Source organism: Leucoraja erinacea, chromosome 10 (assembly GCF_028641065.1).
Source record: "Leucoraja erinacea ecotype New England chromosome 10, Leri_hhj_1, whole genome shotgun sequence".
Lineage (NCBI taxonomy): Eukaryota > Metazoa > Chordata > Chondrichthyes > Rajiformes > Rajidae > Leucoraja > Leucoraja erinaceus.
This window is the reverse complement of record NC_073386.1, coordinates 59,289,271-59,317,189: the sequence shown is the minus strand read 5'-3', so window position 1 is coordinate 59,317,189 and position 27,919 is coordinate 59,289,271. Positions and strand designations below refer to the sequence as shown.

Below are 27,919 nucleotides of genomic sequence, written 5' to 3'. Positions count from 1 at the left end.
TAGATAGAAACATTAACAATGTCAGGTTGACCAGTTTTCTTCCTCGTTACATCTCACTTTTCAGAATACTTCCTACTTGCACTGTGAGATCACATCATACAAAATCCACTAATTTGAAACACAACTGTGGGTGATTACATCTGTTAGTGTAAAAATTGTAAAACTGTTCTCCTTTTCCAATGCAATAATTTAATATCAAGCATTACATTCAAGCATTCAGCCATATAACCAGAAACACTGCCATTTCAAACACAAGAGCTTCAAACAATGTAATGACTGAGCCATTTATAACTTGCATAGATGAAGCAAGGATGGTAGAGGAAATGTTTATTCCAACAAAGTCCTTTTGACAAAATGCTTGGATCAGTCTTGTGATAATCAACATCTTTAAGTGAGGAGGCTGACAGGTGATCTTACAGAGGTCCATAAAATCGTGAGAAGAATAGATAGGGTGAATGCACAGAGTTCTGAATAGGGGAACCAAGAATCAAAATGCATAGGTTTAAGGTGAGAAAGGAAAGATTTAACAGGAATCTGAGGGGTGACTTTTTCCACACAGATTTTTATGTGGGTATATGGAACGAGGAGAGGAGGCAGTTGCGACTGCTTGTTCCATATACCCACATACAACCTTGGATAGGTATGTGGATAGGAAAGATTTAGAGGGATATGTGCCAAACATGGGCAGGTGGGACTATTGTGGATGGGGCATCTTGGTCGACATGGACAAGTTGGGCCGAGGGGCCCGTTTATGCGCTGATGACTCTATGAACCCATTTTGTCAGGGACTTGCTCAAGACGAGATGGTAACACCCACAATCCAAGCAATGCCATCTGTTCAAATATGTCTTCAGAGGTCATCAGGATGCCCCAATCACCTGGTGGTACTGATGACTGTTGGATTGAACACCATCTAATCCACTCTGTCATCCCCATCAACCTAATCCCAACACCAACAGAAATACTGTCCAAAGTAAACCAGCTTTCAGTATCCAGTATGCCATAAAGATAGCTTTTCTCAGAGAGTCCCTCACAGCCTTGTTTTTCACAAGATGGCACCAGATGGCACCAGAGAGAAGCAGCATTTTGCAGGCAACAAACAGAAGAACACTTGAAACCTCATGTATTGATGTTCCATTACTTAAGTCTGCAGCCAGAACTCCAGCTATAGAAAACAGGTTTGTAAACCATCATCAACGCAGATCAATCTGGCAATGGGCCAATGAACTCAACCCCCAATGCACGCACAGCTGGTGGAAGCATCAGAGAGGCCTCCAATGTACTGGAAAACTTAATCACTGGGGACGTCCAGCCAAGGCTGAAGTGCATTTTAACTACATTAATCTTCACCAGGCTCCAAGACCACAGCCCTCATGCCTCCCTTTGCCACTAGATCTTTGACTTTCTCATTGGTAGACCTCAATTAGTGTAGATTGGTAACATTTCCTCCCCATTGGCCATTCTCAACAGTGCACCTCAAGACTATGCATGTACTCTCATGCTCTACTCTCTTGATACCCATGACTGTGCAGCTGAGCACAGCTACTTCTCTACAACCAACAGGTTTTTGAACCACTTGAACTAACCCTTATCACATCTCAGCAACAGAAGACCATAGACTTCTTTCACTACCATGGACTTGTTTTCCAATTGTGTTTAGCACTAATGTCTTAGTTTGCACTGTCTTATTAATTGTCACTATCTTGTACAACTTATGTATAATTTATGTTTTGTGTGATGTCTGAGCCGATGTACCTGTGACGCCACTGCAAGCAAGTTTTCATTGTCTGTACATAAGGCAATAATCTCGACTTGACTCAACTACAGAGAGAAATCACAGCATGTCCAAGATGCCTGAAGTGCACCAATAATTATCATCTGTGGAGAGACTCTTACCTTCTCCATTAGGAAACAGTAGGAGTGGTTCACTGATTATAACCATGGATCCAAGAGACAATTAACCACAAACACAAGGTGATAAGCCAACTGGAGAAGATAAAATGTTAAGGAACCTGAAGCCCAAAGTCTGACAAAAAACGTACGCCTTAAAAATCAGATGATAGGTCGAAAAAAAAAAAATACTGGATCTCCAGCAGTTCATTGATAACCATTAGAATGCCGACCAGATACCCATTGACCCACCCAACTGAGTCCACTTTATCCGGTACCAAGGATTAGTTGATGCCTGCTAGAAGGAACATTTGAAAGAACTCAACTTGAGAGGTAGGTGACCTATTCTATTCCAGTCGTCTTATCACCACCTCTGACTGACAGACGGCAAGCCCACATGCTGGCTGAAAACAAGGCGGCCTTGGTGGCCAATGATATCCCAATTAAGTTCTAAAACTTGGCAGAGAGGAACTTCAGTTGCAAATTCACAAGTTATTCTTCCACAAAGGACATATAACCACCATATAACAATTACAGCACGGAAACAGGCCATCTCGACCCTTCTAGTCCGTGCCGAACACGTATTCTCCCCTAGCGCCATACACCTGCGCTCAGACCATACCCCTCCATACCTTTCCCGTCCATATAACTATCCAATTTATTTTTAAATGATAAAAACGAACCTGCCTCCACCACCTTTACTGGAAGCTCATTCCACACAGCCACCACTCTCTGAGTAAAGAAGTTCCCCCTCATGTTACCCCTAAACTTCTGTCCCTTAATTCTCAAGTCATGTCCCCTTGTTTGAATCTTCCCTACTCTCAGTGGGAAAAGCTTATCCACGTCAACTCTGTCTATCCCCTCATCATTTTAAAGACCTCTATCAAGTCCCCCCTTAACCTTCTGCCCTCCAAAGAATAAAGCCCTAACTTGTTCAACCTTTCTCTGTAACTTAGTTAAATGACATGCTGGAGAATCGCTGTGATTACAGCTATCCTTTTGGAAAACTATGTGGTATCATCAGAGGGGTCTTCCACAAGGAGGTCTCACAAAGGTCCTCTTCCAAAGAACTGCCCCATGAATCATTGTGCAAATTCTATGCCGAATGGACCTCATCTATACCCAACAAAGGCAGAGAGCAGAATCAACCACAACATGAGATATGAAATATTAATCTCCCATTGCAATGACCTGAAGATTCTTTATACCGAAAATTTTCCATTATGTCTTCTAAATTTATAAAACTCATAGAATTGAAAGAATCGAAAGAGTCTCTACTTTAGAAGCAAGCAATAGTTTATTTAAAAATGTGAAAGTTTCCCTGCACTTGAATTGCATAATTGTAAAGCAGCAAGGCACTTTTTGAGTACAGATCAGTGAAGTTGACACATCTGGGTGATGGGGTAAATAAATTAGTCTTTAATGCTATAACAATGCAGTATTCCTTAACCCTTTGCTTTGCAAGACTGAACAGTGATCTTTGGTTCTTGAAATACAAGGAATGACATGTCAATTTAACCAGAGATCTTTTTTTAATTCATATAAAATAAACCTGACCAAACCAAAAAAAAAATATTACCTGAGCAGTTTACATTCTTGCCTCCAATTTTACCATACTCTACTATTTTCTTTGGACTACACACAAAAAAACATATTTTGAATACAACCTCCCAGATGTTCACAAATGAGAAGAGTATATGCTGAAGAGAGTTATCCAGAAACATTTTAACGATAAAACAATTACAATAATTCCAGGTTGAACTGTACAGTAAAGCACATGTGAATTGCATAGCCTGACACACAATATTGATCAGGATCCATCCACTGCACCACCATTCACATTTTTCTGGTAGCTAGCAACTCCAACAAACTCAGAGAATTTGCAAACCATGGACAGCTTTCAGACCAAAACCTTTTCATACATTACTTTTGCAGTGGTAGATAAGTTTTTTCATCACATAATACTCATCTGAAGTGAACAGTTAATGTACCTGTTGTAATGTACCTGAACAAGCCATTGCACCTCAATTACTTCAATTTCAATTTAAATGGCTGTGTTATGAGAAATAAACTATATTCATTATTAGTTTTAGATATTATTGCAGGCATACTTTGGTGCTTTTATCCAAAACAACAAATTTCACTTCAATGAAAGCGTCAGATAATAACCGCCTAACTCACATTACTGAAGCAGCTGAAATACATGGCAGTACGATTCTCCTTGTGTCTCCAAGGTCACATGTTCTTTCCCTGTAAGATTTATTCTTGGATGGACTCTGCCCGTTTTTGCTTGGGAGAGGTAGGAAGAGCTCTATAGCCAATTTTAAATGAGAAATTGCAATTAAAATGATTAGCAGTGCAAGCTGAAATTTAATCTTTTATCTGCATATATGGAAATATTTTGATAGTCTCAAACGTGCCCATCATTGGCAAATTAAAGGTATGAACTTATTCAAACAATTGTCCAGCCTGGATCACAAAACAAAAGCTTTTTCCCTTCAAAAGCCTCATGATCACTTGACAGAACAAGGCCAGTACCACTGAGACCCTGACCCACGGTCCCATGATGCAGCTACTCATCTCCAGATTCACAGGTTTGGCTGATCCACACAGGATGGAATATTAACCCCTTTTACCTGCCGTTGTTCTCATCAGCTTAAGAACATAAGGAAAATATTTTTGTGAAACATGGTACTAGCTCTTCAGGGAAGTGAGCAAAATATATTTTGTACAAGACAAAAAAAGAGGGCATAGGTAACAAAAGTTTACAAAAATTGAATTGAAAAAGTTCAGTGATAAATAGCAACAATATTACAAGTGACTGTTTCATTTCTAACATTAAATATATACAGCAGGTTCTGCAGATCATAACCTTTCATAACTTAAGCACAATGAAACTGTTATTTTATTGCTTATGATATATAATGTTTGATAAATTTAAGGCAGGTAATCTTTCAAACCCATTGTCTTTTTTCCTTGGAGTGTGTATATACTTTTTTTAACTCCTTTACTGCACCGAGTAGCAGAGTTAACATCTGTAGAAGCATTGATCTTCTCTTCATCATTTTTAGTGGTGTCAGTGCATCTTGGGTGTTGCTCTTTATCCTGGAGGTATTCAAGTAAATCAAGGAGAGAGCTGGCAGCCAGGTCGATTTCACGGAATGCTAACCAAGATTCTTTTGTGTCCCACTGGCTTTTTCCGGCAAAGGATGCATTTACCTCATCACATGAGGCGGCCCAAAGCTCACCAAATTTACCAGCCACATGCTTTACTGATGAACAAACCAGCTCTATGAACTTCTTCAGCTGCTCATTGGCTGCGAAATCACCTATATAGAGCACCAAAAACATGGATTAAAGGTTTCCATACCGCAGTAAAGAGAAGCTGTGTTCAGGTTGCAGAAATGCAATGTTAACAGAGGAATTGGAGTTTCAAAGTAAGTAATCTTCCTACATCAAATTAAAATTAACAACAGGAGTAAAAATATCTATGGTATCTAGGAAAGGCAAGTAAACTGCAACGTACAGAGGAAACATGTTCATTGATAAGGTTTTCATTAGATATCATGAATCTGAATAGAATCAAGATAAGCAAGTTTTATCTCGATAAGCCTTATCTGATCTCGAATTACAAATGAATAAATAGGTCCTATTTTAAAGGCAAATTAACTGTGTTTAGTTCAGTTCTATCCAAGAATCCAAATGTTATGAATATTCAGGAAATTCACAATATTAAAAAACATATTCCATATGCACAGAACCCATCTATTGTTTTACTTACATTAAGATAGTGGCTCAAATATGATTGCACCATAAAATAAAAGTGGACTAGTTTAAACTGACTTGCACACCTTTTGAAAGTATGATATCATCTACCAACCAATGGAATTGGGAAAGTGAGGTGGAGTCATGTTGTAGGATCTATTGTGATCAGATTAATTATGACCATTCACGAAATGAAGATCTGGGTTCCTGAAACTAGATTTTTTTTGGTTGTGTGCATAAATGGAAATGCTAAAACCCAACGTATGATGATTAAATAATTTCTCACCTACCAGAGAGCTGTAAAAAAGCCAGGTTTCCACACCTTATGTATTTGAGTTTGTGCATATTTCTGAAGATCTCTCCTGGTCCGAGAACATGGATGCATTTATAAAGAAAGCACATCAGCGCCTCTACTTCCTGAGAAGATTACGGAGAGTCGGTATGACAAGGAGGACTCTCTCGAACTTCTACAGGTGCACAGTAGGGAGCATGCTGACCAGTTGCATCGTGGCTTGGTTCGCCAACTTAAGCGCCCAGGAGCGGAAAAAACTACAAAAGGTGGTAAACACTGCCCTGTCCATCATCGGCTCTGACCTCCCTTCCATCGAGGGGATCTATCGCAGTCGCTGCCTCAAAAAGGCTACCAGCATCATCAAAGACCCACACCATCCTGGCCACTCACTCATCTCCCCGCTGCCTTCAGGTAGAAGGTAGAGGAAGCTGAAATCTGCAACATCCAGGTTCAGGAATAGCTACTTCCCCACAGCTATTAAACTCAACTCAAACAAAACTCTGAACATTAATAGCCTATTGCACTTTATCTGTTTATTTATGTGTGTATTTATATATATATATTCATTGGTATATGGTCACACTGATCTGTTCTGTATTTATTTATGCCTACTATATTCTGTTGTGCTGAAGCAAAGCAAGAATTTCATTGTCCTATCTGGGCCACTTGACAATAAACTCTCTTGAATCTACATGTGACTGTAATAAGGCTCAAAGGATTCTCATATTTCAGTTGATGGAATATTTTAGACTTACTCGAGTGTTTGGTTGCATCAGTATAAAACCCTCAAACTTGAAGTACGCTCCAAAATGACTATCCGAAAGGTCGCAGGATCAAAAAACAATGACAATTATCACCGCATTCAAAATGGGCAAAAATGGCTGTCTGGATTTCATACTCCAGAAATTATTGCTTCAGTAATTGAACAACATACACACAAATGATAATAGGAACACTGTGCCCATGTTATCCTTCTTTTTGCCTGACGGTTCAGAATGAAAAGGCGAATTCTCAACCACAACAATGACAAGAGGGGGGAAATAATATTCATTTATTTTAAACAACATTTAAAGCAAGTCTTTTTGAGAGAATTTATTATATTTATTGTTTGCATTTAAAAATGAAATGGCATAATTTCAAATAAAAAGGCTGAGTTAGACAAATATCTGCTCTGGGATTTTGTTTGCACATATTAGGATCTATACACGAGCATAAGAACCAAATTACTGAATGCAGTTGTAAATCCAAAAAGCGAACTTTCACGATACCACCAAATTAAACTACAAATGTAGATAAACTTCAGATAAGGGAATATATAAGGAAGATAGACACAAAATGTTGAAGTATCTCAGCAGGACAGGCAGCATCTCTGGAGAGAAGGAATGGGTGACATTTTGGATTGAGACCCTTCTTCAGACTCAGAGACTGGGGAGAGGGAAACTGGAGATATGGAAGGGTACAAAGAGGATGTAAAGTGTTAAAACCACAGATCAAAGCAACCAATGTTCAAGGAAATGCAGAATGGTTCATTGTTGGCCGTGGGAAAGGTGACAAAGAGGCATCCAAACAGCAAGATTAATCGGGAGGACAGTGAAACTAGTCAGAGAACTAGGGTGGAGGAGAGACGGTGAGAGGGGGAAAGCAAGGGTCACTTGAAGTTAGAGGTCAATATTCATACTGCTGGGTTGTAAGCTGCCCAAGCAAAATATGAGGTGCTGTTCCTACAATTTGCATTGGCCTTATTCTGATGGTGGAGGAGGCCCAGGACAGAAAGGTCAGTATGAGAATGTGAGGGGGAGTTAAACTATTTAGCTTTAAGGTGATTTTGTAGGCCTCGGCGGACTGAGCAATGGTGTTCAGTGAAATGATCGCCGAGCCTGCGTTTGGTCTCGCTGATATATAGAACCCACACCTAGAACAGCTACCACAAGGGAATATAAGAAGTTTTAAGTACATAGTAAAACACTATCTTAATATTCTGGATAGAAGTCCCTCTAGTTAGATTGCCCAAGTTAATTTTAAATACTTTACCTCTCATCACTGAAGTCATCATCTGGTACAAATTGTCAGAACTTTCATTAAACTTCACCATTTCAGCAGCAGCTGTGAGCAAGGTCTTCAGGGAGTCAATATAACAAGTCGTGTTTTCTTGGATTTCACCATCCAGCTCCTTCCACAACAAAATCAAAATACATCAGTGGTTAGAATGAAACTGTCAGTAAATTCAGAATGCTGGTTCCAGCATGTAGTTATAACGTTCCATTTCACAGGCCCAGTTAATCAAGAATCTTTATTCACTCACTTGTGCACATACAATGCAATTCCTCATCCACCAGGCAGACTTACTGAAAGCTAGTTCATCATTCTATTTACATATAATGCCCTATGTTTTATGTTATCAAAATTGGCTGATCCAGTCGGTGTTAATTTTACTCCTGCATTGTGGAGTGACCCAGCTGAAAAACCTGGCTGTAAAATAACAGAGCCAGGATCCCTTTGAGGTGCAGGAGGCAAGGGGGAAACAAACCACTTCCTCCATTTGTCTGGTCAGGGAAGTGATAGAGCACACTGAAAATAGGAGCAGCCTGATATATTCATGGTTGATCTACCCCAGGCCTCAACTCCTCATCTGTGCCAGATCCCCAAAGCCCTCATCCTCCTAAAGGTAGGTTAACCAGCTCCATCCCAAATACATCTGATACTTAGTCTCTAGGGTATGGTTTAGTATCTTGTAGGATAGATTCACATACTTTGGTTTTCAATGATGACCCCTTACTTTGAAACAGGAACCCAGGCTTGAGACACGCCCACTAGTGAAAACTTCTTGACATCTACCCAGATGGAGTGGATGTGGAGAGGACGTTTCATGTAGTGGGAGAATATAGGACCAGACGGCACAGCCTCAGAATAAACTGATGTACCTTTAGAATGGAGATGAGGAGACATTTCTTTAGCCAGAGGGTGGTGAATCTGTGGAATTCATTTCTGCAGATGGTGGTGGAGGCCAAAAAAATTGTTTTTTTAAAGCGGAGCTTGATTCTTGATTAGCAAGGGTGAAAGGTTAAGGGGAGAAGGCAAGAGAATGGGGTTGATAGGGAAAAAAAATCGATCAACCATGATTGAATGGTAGATGATGGTCTGAATGGCCTAATTCTGCTCCTGTGTTTTATGATCCCCTTAGTATTTCTACGCTTCAATGAAATTAACCCTCATTCTTCTAAACTCAAAAAGAATCGACACTCAATATCTTGATAGGATAATCCTCTCATCCCAGGAATTAGCATGGTGTGTGGGCTGATAAGAAAGATTCTGTTGGTTCTAAAGTGGAGGTGAATGAAATAGAAGGAAAACTGAAAGGAAAGGTATGCCATGGTATACCCGCCAGCCTTTCCAAAGAAACCATCCTGCACTTGCTCTGCATGATAGATAATATTTTATATCCTAATGCCATAACATTTGTGGTCCTGTAAATTAATTTATTAACATGATACATACAGAAACCCTGCTCAATTAGTACTTTTCAGAACCAGAATGGTTTGAAATAAATGATACTTGGACCGAATTATTACTTAATAGCGTCTTTGATAAAGGATGCCTATAGCAGGATTTGGTGTCCAAACACAACATTGTTTCAGGACTGAAATGAGTACATTTCGCAATACCACCATGAGAAAACAATTGAAGAACCTGTATTTTGCCATAAAATCAGTAGATATTTTTCATTTACAAGGTTACATTGAGTGACCCCAAAAATAAATGTAAATATGCAATTTAATTACACATACAGGCAATTAATAAAAGTTAGCATGGAAACCTAAGCAGTGACCAAATGAACAGAACAATGAATTTTAAATATCAGTTTCTTTGCATCAGACAAAATAGTATTTTCATAACTACTGAAAATCACGTACTCCTTTGTCTACTAACCAAACATTTCAGCGTGACAGTCTCCTTTGTGGGTTTTAAATTAGTAACAAAGAGTGGGCCATGTGAGAGCGATACTTCTCAACTTTTCTCTCCCCACTTCAATAAATCACAAGACCTTGCAAATGTCCTGTGGGCTCCTTGTTCAAAGGAAATACTTTCTGTAAACATGAGATGTCTAAAAAATATATTTTCAGTTTGTAAAACTGAAAATATTTTCTATTGCATGCCCTTCTTGGGTGCTGAACATTTTCAAGTTTCAAATGTGCTCGCTAAATAAACATTCAGTTTCCATTTAAGTTGAATGCAATGTGTTACCAAAAGTCAAGTTTAACTGCAGCATAACAACCAAGCGCCAAGATGCTTGCTGCAGCAACAATAGAAATGCTGTTCCCTCAGTTGGACGATGGTAAATGATGACAAATTATCTTGTCCATTCACAGAGCAAGAATTGAAATGGACTTTAACAAGCAATTTATAAAACTGGTCTCCATCACAAATTCTTCTTTCAATGCAACTTGCAGATTTTCTGTTGTCCGTGCTGACTTAACCTACAAATTGTTTGTGCTATATCAGAAATGAGAACGTGGTGCTAGAGATAACAGAGTCTGTTTTCTACAGATAAGATTGCCATTGAACACAAGCGGTAATAACTGGGTGTGAACTTATAGATGGATTCAAGACTCCGTAAATAAGAATTTGGGGATGTCAATCACAAAAAATATTCTAATTCATATTATATTGTAATTGAACTGGAAAATTAATTTCAATTCATTTATTGCAAGGTAGGCAGCCACTAAAACATTCAGCAGAATTTATAGGTGATTATTAGTGATGTCAGATTAACGTGCTATTTTTCTTTAGAAAGGTTGCAAATCATGACGGCTCTATACTCGTTACCATGCTCATCATAAAATCCCAGTTATTTTCATTTAAAGGTATATTCATGGTGATAATCAAACAACCTTGGTCTGAAGCAAATTTATGAATAAATCACCATTTTAAACTTGATACTAAGTTAAAAAGTCCTAATTGTAAATATATCATCCAATTGCATTTAAAAATGTGCCGATGAGGTAAATGAAAACAGACCCATCCCTTGTTCTAGTGAGAATAAACCCAGTCTATCCAACCTCATCAGATCACGGATGCACATTCAGAGAAAAATTAACAAAAATTACAAAGATTATAAAAATTCCCCACCTTTTTTAATTCAATGAGACAATTTTGAATCGATACAGACAGTGCCATACTCCTCTTCTTCAGTTGCTCAAGTCCCTGTTAAAGAAAGATCGACACAAAAAGCTGGAGTAACTCAGCAGATCAGGCAGCATCTCTGGATAAAAGGAATGGGGACGTTTCGGATCGAGACCCTGCTTCAGCCAGAGTCATGGGAGAGGGAACTGAGAGATATGAAAAGATACATCGAACAAATAAATAAAAGATATGCAAAAAGACAGATCAAACCATGTGGGACGCAGAGTGAGCTGCGAGGAGGATGCTATGAGGCTGCATGGTGACTTGGATAGGTTGGGTGAGTGGGCAGATGGAGTATAATGTGGACAAACGTGAGGTTATCCACTTTGGTGGCAAGAACAGGAAGGCGATTATTATCTGAATGGTTTCAGATTAGGAAAAGGGGAGGTGTAAAGAGACCTGGGTTTGCTTGTACATCAGTCACTGAAAATAAGCATGTAGATACAGCAGGCAGTGAAGAAAGCTAATGGCATATTGGCCTTCATTGCGAAAGGATTTGATTTTAGGAGCAAGGAGGTCCTATTGCAGTTGTACAGGGCCCTGATGAGACTGCACTGGGGTATTATGTGCAATTTTGGTCTCCTAATTTGAGGAAGGACATTATTGCTATTGAGTGAGTGCAGTGTAGATTCACCGGGTTAATCCCCGGTATGGCGACTGACTATGATGAAAGAATGGGTCGACTGGGCTTGCATTCACTGGAATTTAGAAGGATGATGGGGATCTTATAGAAACAGATACAATTATAAAAGGACTGGACATGCTAGATGCAGGAAAAATTCCCCGATGTTGGGGGAGTCCGGAATCAGGGATCACAGTTTAAGAATAAGGAGTGGGCAGTTTAGAGCTGAGATGAGGAAAAACATTTTCACCCAGAGAGTTGTGAATCTGTGGAATTCTCTGCCACAGAAGGCATTGGAGGCCAATTCACTGGATGGTTTCAAGAGAGAGTTAGATTTAGCTCTTAGGGCTAAAGGAATTAAGGGTTATGGGGGAAAAGCAGGAACTGGGTACTGATTTTAGATGATCGGCTATGATTATATTGAATGGCGGTGCTGGCTTGAAGGACCGAATGGCCTACTCCTGCACCTATTTTTGTATGTTTCTATGTTTCAAGAAAGATGTTAATGCTTTACAGCTGCAAATTTAAGAACCAACCAAGATTTGTAGGTTAAACCATATGACAGAGAAACAAATTGATTACAATGGGGAGACAAAGTGTACACTGGAGAATAAACAAAAATGTCATGAACTGCACTAAATAAACAGAAATTCTTTCATTAAAGAATGAAAAAACTCACAATAACAGTGGTCCAATCATGGTTAATAAATGAAATCAAAGATAGTGAAGAATAGTATTGGATTAAAGGGAGATATTCAAATATTACCAAAGAGAACAGCAACAAACTCATGCTATTTCCAAAAAACTGAGCAGGTGTGGATGAGCCAAATGGCCTATTCCTGCTCATATGCTTAGATATCTTAGATATGGTGAATCCATCTGTCAGGGCATTGAGTAAGGCAGTTGAGACATTATATTGAAATTGTACAAGACGTGGCAAGGCCTCACTTGGAGTTCAAGTTGTCATATACCATTAGGAAAGATACCATTCAGCTGGAAAGAGTTATGGTGTTGCCAGGACTCATGGGCCTGAGTTCAGGGCGAGGTTGGCTAGGACTTCATTCCTTGAAGTATCTTTCTTGGAGGGTGTATTAAAATCATGAAGAGCATAGATAGTGTGAATGCAGAGAATCTATTTTTCCCCAAGGATTGGGGAATCAAGAATTAGTGGGAATAATTTAATTAGAGAGGGGAAAGATTTAATAGGGACCCGAGGGGCAACATTTTGCAGAGGGTGGTGGGTATACGGAACGAGCTGCCAGAGGACGTGGTTACAATAACAGAACATTTATTCAGATACATGGATAGGAAAGGTTCAAATGAATATATGCCAAATAAAATGGGACTAGTGTAGATGGGTATGGACAGGTTGGGCCGAAGGGCCTATTTCTTTTCTGTATGACTCCGTGACTCTATTATAACCATGTAACCATATAACAATTACAGCACGGAAACAGGCCATCTCGGCCCTACAAGTCCGTGCCGAACAAATTTTTTTCCCCTTAGTCCCACCTGCCTGCACTCATACCATAACCCTCCATCATCATGGCAATTTATTTTAAATGATACCAATGAATGCCTCCACCACTTCCATGGAAGCTCATTCCACTGCTACCACTCTCTGAGTAAAGAGTATTCCAATATCATTTAAGACATGAGGTATTTATAGAATTCATGGCAATAAGAATGTGATATCTGATGTTACGTCTTCAGATGATACAGTGGAGATGGAGCACATAGATAAGAAATAGCAGGGGCAGAAGCAAAGAAATTAAGGTAAATCAACAGGGCATGGGAGTAGAAGGAAATCTGCAGATTGCGACCAGAATGTTTAAGGGAAGGAACAAGCAAGATTTGCAGCACCATTCTGGTGAACATTAAAAGGAAGGCTTTGGACGGTGATGGTCTGCTTCATTACATCAAAGATTACAGGCAAATCAACACGGGAGCTTCGACCATCGGCTGCGGGAGCTTCGATCGCCCCAAAGGATGGTTCAACTGCCCCGACCGCGGGAGAATAAGGAGGAAGATGATTAGACTTTATTGCCTTCCATCACAGTGAGAAATGTGGGGAATCCGCTGTGGTGGATGTTTATATTAACTTTAATGTAGTTGTGTGTTTTGTTGCTTTTTTAGTATGGCTATATGGTAATTCGCATATCACTGTACCTTAATTGGTGCACGTGACAATAAAAGACCTTTGAAACCTTTGAAAAGGTGCAGTGATATAGTGCAGTACAATCAAAGGGGATGCCATTTCTACTTTGATTAGGTCTGTTTCAGTATCTCATTTAGGACAAATAACTGTCTAAACTAAGCTGCCAAAAAGTTAGCTAAACTGAGAATATCAAAATGAAGTGGATGCAAGACCCGATCAATAGTTGCAAAATTATTTTGGCAAATGTTTTGGCAAAGGACAGCTGTTTGGTACACTGCAAATGCTGGAACCTTGAGTTAAAAACAAATAATAGTGCTGGGGAACTCATCGGGTCAGGCAGCATGTGTGGAAGGAATGGACAGACGATGTTTTAGGTCGGAATCCTTCTTCAAACGGATAGAGTGGGGGGGGAGAGAAAGGTTGGAGGTAGGGCAAAGTTAGGCATGTTATGTGGAAGGAGATGAGAAGGTTGATTGTCAGATGGGTGGAGTAAATGACAAAGGTTAGAGGTAAAAAGAAGACGAAAGTGTCAGAAGAAAATTCCAAAAGGAAAGAAGAAAAACACGAGTAACGATTGTGCAATTAGGTGTTGACTCTACAGCAGAGATTTGCAGACTATGTACAAAATGTATCACCAGGTGAAAAATGGTACCACTAAGAGCAAGGGATCACGCATGGTAAGGACATGGTCTTGAGGAGACTGTGAATGGTTATGTGATCTTAAACAATGAACATTTTTATGAAAGCTGCTGTTTGTCCCCTTAAACGAATGGCATTCTGAGGTTAATTTGATATCTCAAGTGATGAATGTACATTGCTGGGATCAAAGTTATAAGGCAACATTATAACATTACAGCACCTACGTAAATATCCAAGTGCTAAACATCTTACATTTATCTCCATCAACATACATTAAATGTTTCCAATGAGCAACCCACTCGGTGCCCTTATTTACAAAGAAAAAAAGCTTAATGTTGCCATGCAATCAAATAAGTACAAGGGATATGAGTACTGCTGATTGTGGCACTCGTCGTTTTATATAATTCCATCAAGTCTTCCTGCAATCCCTAGCGTTCCAAAGAAAACAATCCAAGTCTGTCCAACCGCTCCTTGTAGCCAGCCAATCCAGGCAGTTTCCAGTTCTGGTACACTTCTTCTACACCCTCTCCAAAGCCTCCACATCCTTTCTACAATAGGACAACTGGAACAGCACACAATACTTCAAATGCAGCCTTACCAAAGTCCTATAAAGCTGCATGATGACTTTCTGACATGTTAAATACCTCTATCAGTGCCCCAACCTATGAAACCATACCATAAGACTTCTTTACTACTCTATCTACTTGTATCCTACTTTCAGGGAGTAATGGACTAGGACCCCAAGATACCTCTTCACACTGCTCACGTCATACAATTAATTGCATTGGACCTCCTCATGCCTTGCTCGGATTTTAAACTCCCAGCTTCTGCCATTTTATACTCTATACGTGCTATACTCAACTATATAATTCCATCAAGTCTTCCTGCAATCCCTAGCGTTCCAAAGAAAACAATCCAAGTCTGTCCAACCGCTCCTTGTAGCCAGCTAATCCAGGCAGTGTTCTGGTACACTTCTTCTGCACTCTCTCCAAAGCCTCCACATCCTTTCTACAATAGGACAACTGGAACAGCACACAATACTTCAAATGGAGCCTTACCAAAGTCCTATAAAGCTGCATGATGACTTTCTGACTGTTATACTCAGTGCCCCAACCTATGAAACCATACCATAAGTCTTCTTTACTACTCTATCTACTTGTATCCTACTTTCAGGGAGTAATGGACTAGGACCCCAAGATACCTCTTCACACTGTTCACGTCATACAATTAATTGCATTGCATTTGACCTCCTCACACTTGCTCGGATTAAACTCCATCTGCCATTTTGGTGCTAGTCCCGTGCATCTTAAATCTTCTGGATCAGCAAACCATGGGGGATTTTATCAAATGCCTTACCTTTATCACCGGCCTATATTTCCCTGGATTCTCTCTACTCTCCTTTTTAAATAAAGGAACATTAGCCACTTTCCATTCCAACTGGCCTCACATTCAAACATCTTCATTAAGGCTCCTGCAATCTCATGTTTTGCTTCTCTCAATAACTTGGGATAAATCCTATCAGGTATTGGGGATTTATCTGCCCTAATGCTTTTCAAGAAGAGCTGCACCTCCTCCATCTTAATCTAAAGATGCCCTTATATATTATTATTCTCCACATTGACCTCTTTGTTGTCCATATTCTTCTCCTTGTGTGAAAAGTGTTCATTTAGTACCTCACCTACATCTCCAGACTCCGAGCACAAATTCCCATCTTGATCCTTGAGCGGCCCTACCTTCTCTCTGGTTATACTCTTATGTTTAATATAGGTACATAAAGCCGTGGGATTTTCTTTAATTTGATTCACCAAAACCATTTTGTGGCCCATTTTGGCCCTTCTAATCACCCGATTGAGTTGTTTCTTCCTTTCTTTATATTCCCGTCTATTTCCATCCTCTTAAGCCTGCCCTGTTTGAATCCATCCTCTTAAGCATCACTGCTCAGATTCTGTAGAATGGGTTGTCCAATAATGTTTTGTATAATATGCTATTGTCATAAAATTGTACATGAATGCATTAAAATAAAATATTGGTATTTCTCACATCTTAACAAATATTGTAATGAGTGATAGGTTATAATTTGAAATGTAAGTTTGTTGATTTAAGGGGCTGTCCCACATGGGCGACCTAATTGGCGAGTTTAGAAGAGTTTGAAAAAATGACATGTTGAAGACCTCCTTTGACTATGTAGAAGACCAGCTTCGACTAGCTACGACTAACTTCGGGAAAATTGGACACCGAATAATGGAGAGTGAAGATGATCTCCTTCGACCGCCCTTCGACTATGATGAAGACTATCTACGACTACCTTAGATTACCTTCGACTACCCTTGATTACCTACGACTAACATGCTGACCTACTACGACTAAACCTACAAGTAAAAAAGTATCGATTGTCCATGGCAACCGTTTTTTACTCGCGGGCATTTTTTAACATATTGAAAAAAACGCCGCGACCTAGCTGACACGTCTAGTACGCTCGAGCATGAAGGAGAGTTACAAAGACCTCGTACGACCTCGTATCGACCACGCTGCGAGTACGAGTCGAGGGAAAACTCACAGATTAGGTCGCCCAAGTGCGGATAAATGTGAGGTTATCCATTTTGGTGGAAAAAACGGGAAAGCAGCCTATTATCTAAATGGTGGCCGATTGGGAAAGGAGATGCAGTGAGACCTGGGTGTCATGGTACACCAGTCATTGAAGGTAGGCATGCAGGTGCAGCAGGCAGTAAAGAAAGCGAATGGTATGTTAGCTTTCATTGCAAAAGGATTTGAGTATAGGAGCAGGGAGGTACTACTGCAGTTGTACAGGGTGTTGGTGAGACCACACCTGGAGTATTGCGTACAGTTTTGGTCTCCAAATCTGAGGAAGGACATTATTGCCATAGAGGGAGTGCAGAGACGGTTCACCAGACTGATTCCTGGGATGTCAGGACTGTCTTATGAAGAAAGACTGGATAGACTTGGTTTATACTCTCTAGAATTTAGGAGATTGAGAGGGGATCTTATAGAAACTTACAAAATTCTTAAGGGGTTGGACAGGCTAGATGCAGGAAGATTGTTCCCGATGTTAGGGAAGTCCAGGACAAGGGGTCACAGCTTAAGGATAAGGGGGAAATCCTTTAAAACCGAGATGAGAAGAACTTTTTTCACACAGAGAGTGGTGAATCTCTGGAACTCTCTGCCACAGAGGGTAGTTGAGGCCAGTTCATTGGCTATATTTAAGAGGGAGTTAGATGTGGCCCTTGTGGCTAAGGGGATCAGAGGGTATGGAGAGAAGGCAGGTACGGGATACTGAGTTGGATGATCAGCCATGATCATATTGAATGGCGGTGCAGGCTCGAAGAGCCGAATGGCCTACTCCTGCACCTAATTTCTATGTTTCTATGACAGACCCTTTAGTATTTGCCGCTGATTTACAATTTCACATTCTTAGTATGTGACGTGCAATACAAACCAACATTATTAATAAAAACATTAATGACTATATTCACACACACACATACACACACAGATTTATACACATACATAGATATGAAAAAAAGGTCAGATTACCATATTTGATGATGTTTTTTGCAGCATCTTCTGATGCTCTTTTATTCTTTTTAAGCCAATATCCAGGAGACTCTCCATTCCAGATCTTGCTCCCTCAAAAAAACTGGCCATAACATTTCTCTGAAGTAAATCCAATTTTGGAATTAGCTTAAAATGATCATCCATATACTATGACCAAAACTCTCATCTTGAGGTTGTAATTAAATTTGCGCAAAAACGATCCCCCATAGCGCTACAACTTTTCGTCACCTTACTCACCATTCTCCTCTGCTGCAAGTCAAATAAGTTTTGTTCCAATCGGTGAAATAGTACATAAGTTATGAAGGTTTAAAAATCTTAAAAACCGCCCTTTCCGGAACCCGCTGTCAATAACACAGCGAGGAGAATAAAAAGCTGAAGGGGCGGACTGCTTCTGTGGCGACCAGCACGACCAGCTGAGTGAGCCTCTGAGTGAAGCCGGAGTGGGACCGGGACCTGCTGCGTGAGGCCGAAAGTGCGGGGTGAGCAGAGTGCGAGCTGCATCTGCACACCACCCCCCCTCCCCACAAGCCACATCCCCCTCCTCCCACTTTCCCCACAACCCCCCTTTCCCAACACCCCCCTCCCCCACACGCCCCCCCCCACACGCCCCCCTCCCCCACACCCCCCCCCCCCCCCCACCCCCCCCCCCTCCTCATCCCTGAGTGGTGGAATATCGCTTTGGGGGAACGGGTTGCATTGGGGGAACAGGTGAGTGGTGGAATATTGCGTTGGGGAATGAGTTGCGTTGGGGGGACAAGGCCTCATGTGTGACTGGGACCACTTAGCCTAGTTCAAACCAAAGCTATGCTCTCTACCAAATGTTTGAACTTAGGAGGTATGCTGAAGTATGTTTTTTCCCCTCGTGAAAAGTCATAGTAATCTAGTTTGGCTATAAAACCAAAACAATGTAAAATCTAAGAAAATTACGTGAGGTATGCAAATGTGAAAGCAGGCCCTACTGAGTGAAAACTTGGGGTGAAAATAATGCAAAAAAACCCGTCATGTATCAATGGTTCATTGTGATGGGCCACACGTTTTGGGTCGAGACCCTTCTTCAGACCTGCCTCTGAGTTACTCAAGGACTTTATGTCTATCGTCGGTTTAAACCAGCACCTGCAGCTCCTTCCTACACATCAGATAAATGAGTCAATTTGTTTAAATGTAAATAGATGTCAACTAGTTTGGTACCTAAAGGTCACAATGCATTCAAGCGAAGGTTTATACCGGCGACAATTAAGCTGCAAGCTAATTTTCAGCTGTTTCTTTACAGCTGTTTTCCTTCCAGATAAATGGGCACTTTCTGCTGATGATCAGGGGCCAAAATAAGGGGAATGCAAAGTTGACCAACTCTTAGGCTGAAAATAAAAACAATGGATCTGGCAAACCTTCTAATGAAGGTTCCAGATTATTGTAGAATTGTTACTTGATATTCAGAGATGCAAACATTTCAAAATATATTGGTTGATGTAGTGTCATACTAAATAAAAATATTTCAAAAATGTATAATTGGGGAAAAATCATTTGATTAGTTGACCTCAATCTTGCAAGAGCTTCCTATTCAAAAATCACCTTGTAACTATGTGAATCATCCACGTTCTCCTCGTCAGAATGCAACTCCATGCCCATGAAGGCTGCCAAGTGACCTATGTGCTTTGCAAGTCTTCTAATTGTTTGTCTTATTTTGTTCCAAGCTTCCACCACCATAGAGGAAATATCTGAATCACAGCCCTGGAAACATGCAAACAGACATCAGTTTGCAACAAGGTATTGAATTAATTATACTTAAATTATTTAACAAGACCTAACAACCATTTCTCCAGCGTTTAGAATTCATTTACTGGACAAAATACAAGTATAAAACAATTCTGATACTTAAAAAAACAAAAATGTGACAATTAGCAGTAGGTATGCTGAAAATAAAATACTCCAAATATTCAATTATCTACTGCAGCTTCTGCAAATAAATTGTCCTGAAGGAGATTTCAGGTTATGCCTGGTATAGTATTTAAGATGTTGAAAGTAAATTAGAAGACTAGTTAGCAGAAATTTGAAACAAAAATAAAATCAACAAGGCCCTGTTTAATAAACTCAACACAATTATGATTCGGTCAGCCAGAATTTAACCTGTTCAGTGTTACCCCCGAGTATATTCGGGTCATAGCCAATCGTGAATAAAAAAACGTGGCAGTGAACAGTTTAAAACATCAGGTCTTGTTTAACGTTATTCATGGCCCTCCTCTTTATGCACCAAACCTACAAAAGACAGAGAGCTGGAGTACTCAACAGGTCAGACAGCCTTTCTGGAAGGGGGGGGGGGGGGGGGGGGGGGGTGCTAGAAGAGAGGTGCTGGTGGAACAAAGTTGGGCAAATGATAGGTGGATACAGGTGAAGGGGGATATTGATTGACAGCTGGATGGATCTTTTTAGTTTGGTCTCAAGTATATGAAGATTTATAATTATCTACATTAAAGATTGTACAAAAAAAAAAAAAAACCTGAAATCATTATCTTGAATGTTGCATATTCTTCTATTTTCTCCTGCACACAAATGAATACCTGCCTACCTGCAATAGCAGTTGTAAGTTTCGTCCCAATGTTCTAACTTCCACAAGCAGTTCATCGCCAATCATCCCAAAGCAAGTGTCCTGCGGGCCACTGTCTATCCAAAGCTTCACTAGAATGGTCACCCTTTCAAAATTTGATGTCACTCTGATGCAGCATGTCTGCATAGCTTGATTATTGGTGAACACTAAAAGAAAAGTGAGCAATTTAAAGCAAGATGTTAGTCTAAAGTTATGTATGTCAATTAAACAAAAGTAACCAAATATGATTTCAGGTCTGCTTCAATGTCAATATTGCAGTTTGCTTTCCAATCTCCAACCCTTACACAGTTAGGAGTCCTATTGGTTCAAAATAAATATTTCATGATATTATTGCAAATAAGTTTTTAAACAATCTTCTCCTTAAATATGTGCCAGGTACTTCCAGAGAAGGAGAATACATTAAAAAAAAATGAAATTGTAGACTTACAATTTTCTTGACTCCCTTCATCAAGCTTTTCATAGGCATTGGAAATTTCCATTGTTCCCTGATGCACAGCAAGGAGATCAGTAACAAGTCTGTCAGGAATGTTCTCTTGTGATACATGATTTCTTCCCAGAAAATCAACAGCTGCGCCCAGAATTTCCTTACAAATGGCAGGCAACTTTGATTCGGAGGATACTGGGCACATACTTTGAGACATGTTCAGTAACTCTGTTCTCACATGGAAAGAAGGTGAAATGACTTGAAACCGTGTTTTAATTCTAGCCAGGCCAATAATAAAAGCAAACTGGTACACATAAAGTGAGAAGTAATGCACTTAAAATGTTCATCAAATCTAAACAAAGGTTATTCTGCTTCAGCAGGTGACTTACATGGAATATTACACATCACGTCCAGCATGGGAAAATACAAGTTATTTTGGGGAAATCTACAATAAACCCATTGCAGGGGTGATGTTTCTCATGAGCTCCATCAACTTTGCAACAGCAGCACTTCCAGCCTCCAGGAAACACACAAAAGCAGGTCAAATCATCAACTATCTGCTGTGCAACTTCTGCCCCGGAGAGATAACTCAGAGGCTCCCTGTATTCCTCATCATACCATAGAAGACCCATTGTTGCCTCAAGCTCAACAAGGCAAGCAACTGAACATAGACAAAAATGCTGGAGAAACTCAGCGGGTGCAGCAGCATCTATGGAACAAAGGAAATAGGCCACGTTTCGGGCGGAAACCCTTCTGAACATGTGGTATCTGCAGTGTTGCCACGGTGAGAACAAGAATAATTTTACTTCGAGCACAAATTCATAGCAAAACCCATTTTTAGATGGCAGAAGAACATTTCCCAGTAATTTAAGTTTATAAATTTCAAAGCAGATTTGCAATCGTTGAGATAGATGTAATTTATCTGCACTAGATAAACGATAGCTGTTGATCAATCGGACACATTCACTGCACACATCAGAAAACAGACAATGCATCAGAAGTTCCTTATTTAATAGATGCAAGGTTGAATAATCGGTATTTCCTCAGCATTTCCTCTCTGTAATATAATAACATTTAAAAACAAGTATATCTGGTTATTAGTAGATCAGATTTTCAGTTTCTTTAAAAAGGACAAAAAGGTTGTTTCACCTTGTCCAGACAATACAACTGTTTTAAAGCAGGGTGCACCATCAAAGCATCCAGCTATCTCATCCCTTGCTTTCCTGGGACAGATCTAATCCAGCCCTGGGATTTATTAATCCTTATGCATTCCATCTGGGCACCTTATCCGAGGAAGGATGTGCTGGCTCTGGAGAGAGTCCAGAGGACGTGTACAAGAATCATCCCAGGAATGAGTAAATTAACCTATGATGAGCGTTTGACGGCACTGAATGTATTCGCTGGAGTTTAGAAGAATGAGCGGGGGACCTCATTAAAACATACAGAACAGTGAAAGGCTGTAGTGGATGTGGAGAGGATATTTCCACTAGTGGGAGAGACTAGGATTAGAGGTCATAGCCTCAGAATTAAAGAACATTCTTTTAGGAAAATGAGGAGAAATTTCTTTAGTCAGATGGTGGTGATTCTGTGGAATTCTTTGCCACAGAAGACTGTGGAGGCCTAGTTAGTGGATATTTTTAAGGCAGAGATAGATAGATTTTTGATTAGTACGGGTGTCAGATTTTATGGGGAGAAGGCAGGAGAATGCGGTTAGGAGGGAGAGATAGATCCGCCATGATTGAATGGCGGAGTAGACTTGATGGGTCGAATGGCCTAATTCTACTCCTATCCATTATGACCATCTCAACCACTTTGACACAGAGAATTATAGTCACTGTTTCTAAAATGTTCCCCCACTAACATTTTAACTACATATTTCATTTCTTAAGATAAGATCGAGGACTGCCAGTTTCTCTCAAAGGACTATCTGCAGGCCATGTAATAAAATTCTTGGATGCTTTTAAATTCTACTCCATCTAAGCCCCTTGCACTCAGGCAGGCTCAGTCAATATTAGGAATGTTAAAATCCTTTTCTAATATATTTTCTAATCACTTGCAGTGCCTGAATACCAGCCTTCCACAAATGATGTGCTATGACGCCCAGACCCCTCTGTTCTCAGATGTTTACAGTCCTTCACTATAGATTACATGGGTTTAAAAAAAAAAAAACTTTCTTAAATATATCTTGCAAAATGAACAACTTTACATTTGGTGTCTTTATAATTGTTTGTTTTGTTGTCTCTAAGAATGTTAATTAGTTCCAGTTATCACAGTTGTTGCACTCCATTAATTCTATTGAAATGATCCTTAAAAAACAATTATTTCCAGTCTCCCAGGAGGCAGCCGTGACAGATGCCGAAAAGCCGACCGGCACCGTGGAGGTATCGGGAGGGTCCCGGCAGCGTTCGTGGCGAAGGTCGGTGCGGCGGTCGAGGACGGGCCATGCGGGAGCCACAGGACACACCACTGGGAATAAAATAGGACTCGTCGTGGGGGAAGCGCTGTGAGGGGGGGTGGGAGAAGAACAGAGGACCTGGCGTGGGATACTTTGTAACTTTGTCAGTGCCATTTATGTGGCGACTCTTTGCATACCTTGGGTGTCACATGTGATAATAAAGAATAATTCATTCATTTTCAGACACCAAGATGTTCATGCAAATCTTTTTTTCTAAGACTACTCCTCATTTTGCCACTCACTGGGATTTTTCGATTCCCACATGAAGAACAGATGCTTACCAAGTCTTATCATTGCTCCCTGATCTACATTCCAACAATCAATTAATAAATCAGGACAAGAACTTTGGGACAGGAAAAGGAGGTAAATAAATCTACCAAAATAAATTGATAAAATTAGCCTCAACAACTACAAGTGAAGACAATAAAGCAGTATTCAGTATAGGTACAAGACAAATTATTATATGGTTATAAAATAATATTTTAAATACCTGTATGTGTTGACTGCATATTTTGACTAGTAAGTGCTTGGATTCCTGCTAAACATCCAGACATTCGTTTGCTTTTGAAAAAACTTTTGCTTCTAAGTGGAGAAATGAGAAGGAGTTAGATAAAATACTTCATTTGCCACATTTATCTAGGCAGCATCAGAATCAAAATATCTAAATGCAGTTTGATGGACTGCTTTCCAAGTCAAGATACAAGTACACTCAAATGCAACACACAAATATAGATTCAATACTCAGGAACACAAGAGGCAGCAAAGGGTGGGCTCAGAGGGTTCAGCCCTCCCATCACTGAAAGCACCTGCACGAGGCACTGCCTTGAGATGGCAGCATTGTGAAGGATCCTCACCATCCAGGTCATGTCCTCTTCTCACTGTTACATCAGCAGGAGGTACAGATGCCAGAAGTTCCTCAACACCAGATTCAGGAACAGCTACCTTCCTACAACCATCAGGTTCTTGGACCAATCTACACAACCCCAACAATAAAACAATTTCTGCCTTTTGCTGATCAATCACAAAATATATTAAAGGTAGACACAAAATGCTGGAGTAACTCAGCGGGACAGGCAGCATCTCTGGAGAGAAGGAATGGGTGACGTTTCGGGTCACGTGTCGGTGACATCACACATTCCTTCTCTCCAGAGATGCTGCCTGTCCCGCTGAGTTACTCCAGCATTTTGTGTCTACCTTCGATTTAAACCAGCATTGCAGTTCTTTCTTACGACCGGAACGACCTGGGGGCTCCAGTCGCGGAGCCTGTGGACCTACCATCGTGGGGCTGGCCGGCTTCGGAGCGTGGAGAGTTGTGGTGGTGCGCGGATGTGACCCGGCTCCGGAGCTCGGAGGCTCCAGCCGCAGGTCTGGTAGACGGTAACATTGGGAGCTCTTGGGTCACAGGTGGGAGACCGCTTTTCGGAGCTCCCGCAACGGCAACTTCTCCCGCCCGCGTTGCGGGGTTCAAAATGACATGGAGCGGGGCCTTGCATCGCCCGGCGCAGCTTTAACGGCCGCGGGACTTGCCATCGCCCGCCGGGGGCTTCAACATTAAGACCCGGAGCAGCGCCTTACATCGCCCGGCGCAGCCTTAACAGCCGTGGGACTTGGCATCACCCGCTGGGGGCTTTAACATCAGGAGAAGAAATGGAACACAGGGGAGAGACAATGAGTTTTCCTTCCATCACAGTGAGAAGGAGATTCACTGTGATGGATGTTTGTGTAAATTGTGTTGGCTGTGTGTGTCTTGGTTCTTTTCTTGGTGTATGACTGCAGAAACCAAATTTAGTTTGAACTTCTTTGGAGGTTCAAATGACAATAAATCGTATTGTATTGTATTGTATATATTAATATAATCTGAAAATAACTGAACTTTTCAAATCAACTAATTTAGAAGGAAGTAGATTTTAAAAACTACGCACCGTCTCTTGGAGAAAGAGGAAGAGAGCGTCAAGTCAGTTTCCCAGTCATCATTTGGGTCATAAAATATGTCTTCATCTCCAGAATGCCCGGTGCCCTGTTGGGGAGAATAAACAGAGCTCCACTATTTTCAATAAACAACAGTAAACAATAAGACAATACAGGACGTTGTGTACCATATTATTTCACAATTTTTGACGTTGGCCACAGAAAAGACATGGGAGAGAGCTATACTTAAATATCAAGATGTAAAATCAAGTGCATTTTTCAAATATAAAATCAAATACGATGAAATACAAATATAAAATAAAATACAATGATAAAAGTAGCCCATATTGATCTAGGCAAGGTGGCGCAGCGGTAGAGCTGCCCAACAGCGCCAGAGACTCGGGTTTGATCCTGACTACGGGTGCTGTCTGTGCGGGGTTTGTATGTTCTCCCCATGACCATGTAGGTTTCCTCAGAGATAGAAACATAGAAAACAGGTGCAGGAGGAAGCTTTTTGACCCTTCGAGTCAGCACCACCATTCATTGTGACCATGGCTGATCATCCACAATCAGTAACTGCCCTCTGTGGCACAGAATTCCACAAATTCACAACTCTCTGGGTGAAAAAGTTTTTTCTCATCTCAGTCCTTTTATGATTTTATGCGTTTCTATAAGATCCCCTCTGGTAGGCAGTGACTAGTGAGGAACCGCAAGGCTCAGTGATGGCACAACAGCTATTTACAATATGCATTCATGATTTAGATGAAGCGATTAAAAGTAACATTAGCAAATTTGCAAATTTATTCTTAAACAGTGGCCCCAGGTTCTGGACTCCAACATCGGGAACATGTTTCCTGCCTCTAGCGTGTCCAAACCCTTAATAGAAACATAGAAAATAGGTGCAGGAGGAGGCCATTCGGCCCTTTGAGCCAGCACCGCCATTCATTGTGATCATGGCTGATCGTCCCCAATCAATAACCCGAGCCTGCCTTCTCCCCATCTCCCTTGATTCCACTAGCCCCTAGAGTAGTAACATAGAAAATAGGTGCAGGAGGAGGCCATTCTCCTAATAATCTTATATGTTTCAATAAGATCCCCTCTCATCCTTCTAAACTCCAGAGTGTACAAGCCCAGCCGCTAAATTCTCACAGCATATGACAGTCCCGCCATCCTGGGAATTAACCTTGTAAACCTACGCTGCACTCCCTCAATAGCAAGAGTGTCCTTCCTCAAATTAGAGGACTGAAACTGCACACAATACTCCAGGTGTGGTCTCAGTAGGGCCCTGTACAACTGCAGAAGGACCTCTTTATTCCTATACTCAACTTCTCTTGTTATGAAGTTAACAACACATGTGGTATCTGCAGTGTTCCCACGGTGAGAACAAAAATAATTTTCCTTCAAGCACAAATTCAAAGCAAAACCCATTTTTAGATGGCAGGAGAACATTTCCCAGTAATTTAAGTTTATAAATTTCAAAGCAGATTTACAATTGTTGCGATAGATGTAATATGTACTGTTGTGACAGAATGGAGCGGCTGGGCTTGTATACTCTGGAATTTAGAAGGATGAACTGTGAACTGTGAGGAGGATACTACGAGGATGCAGGGTGACTTGAACAGGTTGGGGAGAGGGCAGATGCATGGCAGATGCAGTTTAGTGTGGATAAGTGTGAGGTTATCCACTTTGGTGGCAAAAACAAGAAGGCAGATTATTATCTGAATGGTGTCAAGTTGGGAAAAGGGGAAGTCCAACGAGATCTGGGGCCCTTGTTCATCAGTCACTGAAAGTAAGCATGCAGGTACAGCAGGCAGTGAAGAAAGCGAATGGCATGTTAGCCTTCATAACAAGAGTTGAGTATAGGAGCAAATAGGTCTTTCTGCAGTTGTACAGGGCTCTAGTGAGACCACACCTGGAGTATTGTGTGCAGTTTCTGCTCCAAATTTGTGGAAGGACATTCTTGCTATTGAGGGAGAACAGCGTGGGTTCACGAGATTAATTCCCGGGATGGCGGGACGGTTGACACAATGGAGCGGCTACGATAGTATACTCTGGAATTTAGAAGGATGAGAGGAGATCGTATTGAAACATATAAGATTATTAAGGGTTTGGGCACGCTAGAGGCAGGAAACATGTTCCCGATGTTGGGGGAGTCCAGAATCAGGGGCCACAGTTTAAGAATAAGTGGTAAGCCATTTAGAACAGAGATGAGGAAAAACGTTTTCACACAGAGGGTTGTGAATCTGTGGAATTCCCTGCCTCAGAAGGCAGTGGAGGCCAATTCTCTGGATGCTTTCAAGAGACTTAGATAGAGCTCTTAAAGATAGCGGAGTCAGGGGATATGGGAAGAAAGCAGGAACGGGGTACTGATTGTGGATGATCAGCCATGATCACAGTGATGGCTCAAAGG

The 27,919-nt window shown here is 40.8% G+C and overlaps 1 protein-coding gene across 4 annotated transcripts in view; it reads right to left on the bottom strand.

The window, feature by feature from the left end:
* Positions 1-3,168: 3,168 nt before the first annotated feature.
* The window catches only part of kif14 (kinesin family member 14), a 65,457-nt gene continuing 40,706 nt past the window's right edge, over positions 3,169-27,919 (bottom strand). For all 4 annotated transcript variants that reach the window (XM_055642444.1, XM_055642446.1, XM_055642447.1 and 1 more), the window contains exons 22-30: positions 25,524-25,618; positions 24,092-24,183; positions 21,150-21,374; positions 20,684-20,868; positions 19,690-19,848; positions 18,100-18,219; positions 11,075-11,149; positions 7,979-8,117; positions 3,169-5,219 (exon numbers count right to left, since the gene is read on the bottom strand). In XM_055642444.1, coding sequence (XP_055498419.1) covers positions 4,828-5,219; positions 7,979-8,117; positions 11,075-11,149; positions 18,100-18,219; positions 19,690-19,848; positions 20,684-20,868; positions 21,150-21,374; positions 24,092-24,183; positions 25,524-25,618 — 1,482 coding nt within the window. In that variant the 3' untranslated portion in view covers positions 3,169-4,827. The remainder of the gene's footprint in view (positions 5,220-7,978; positions 8,118-11,074; positions 11,150-18,099; positions 18,220-19,689; positions 19,849-20,683; positions 20,869-21,149; positions 21,375-24,091; positions 24,184-25,523; positions 25,619-27,919) is intronic.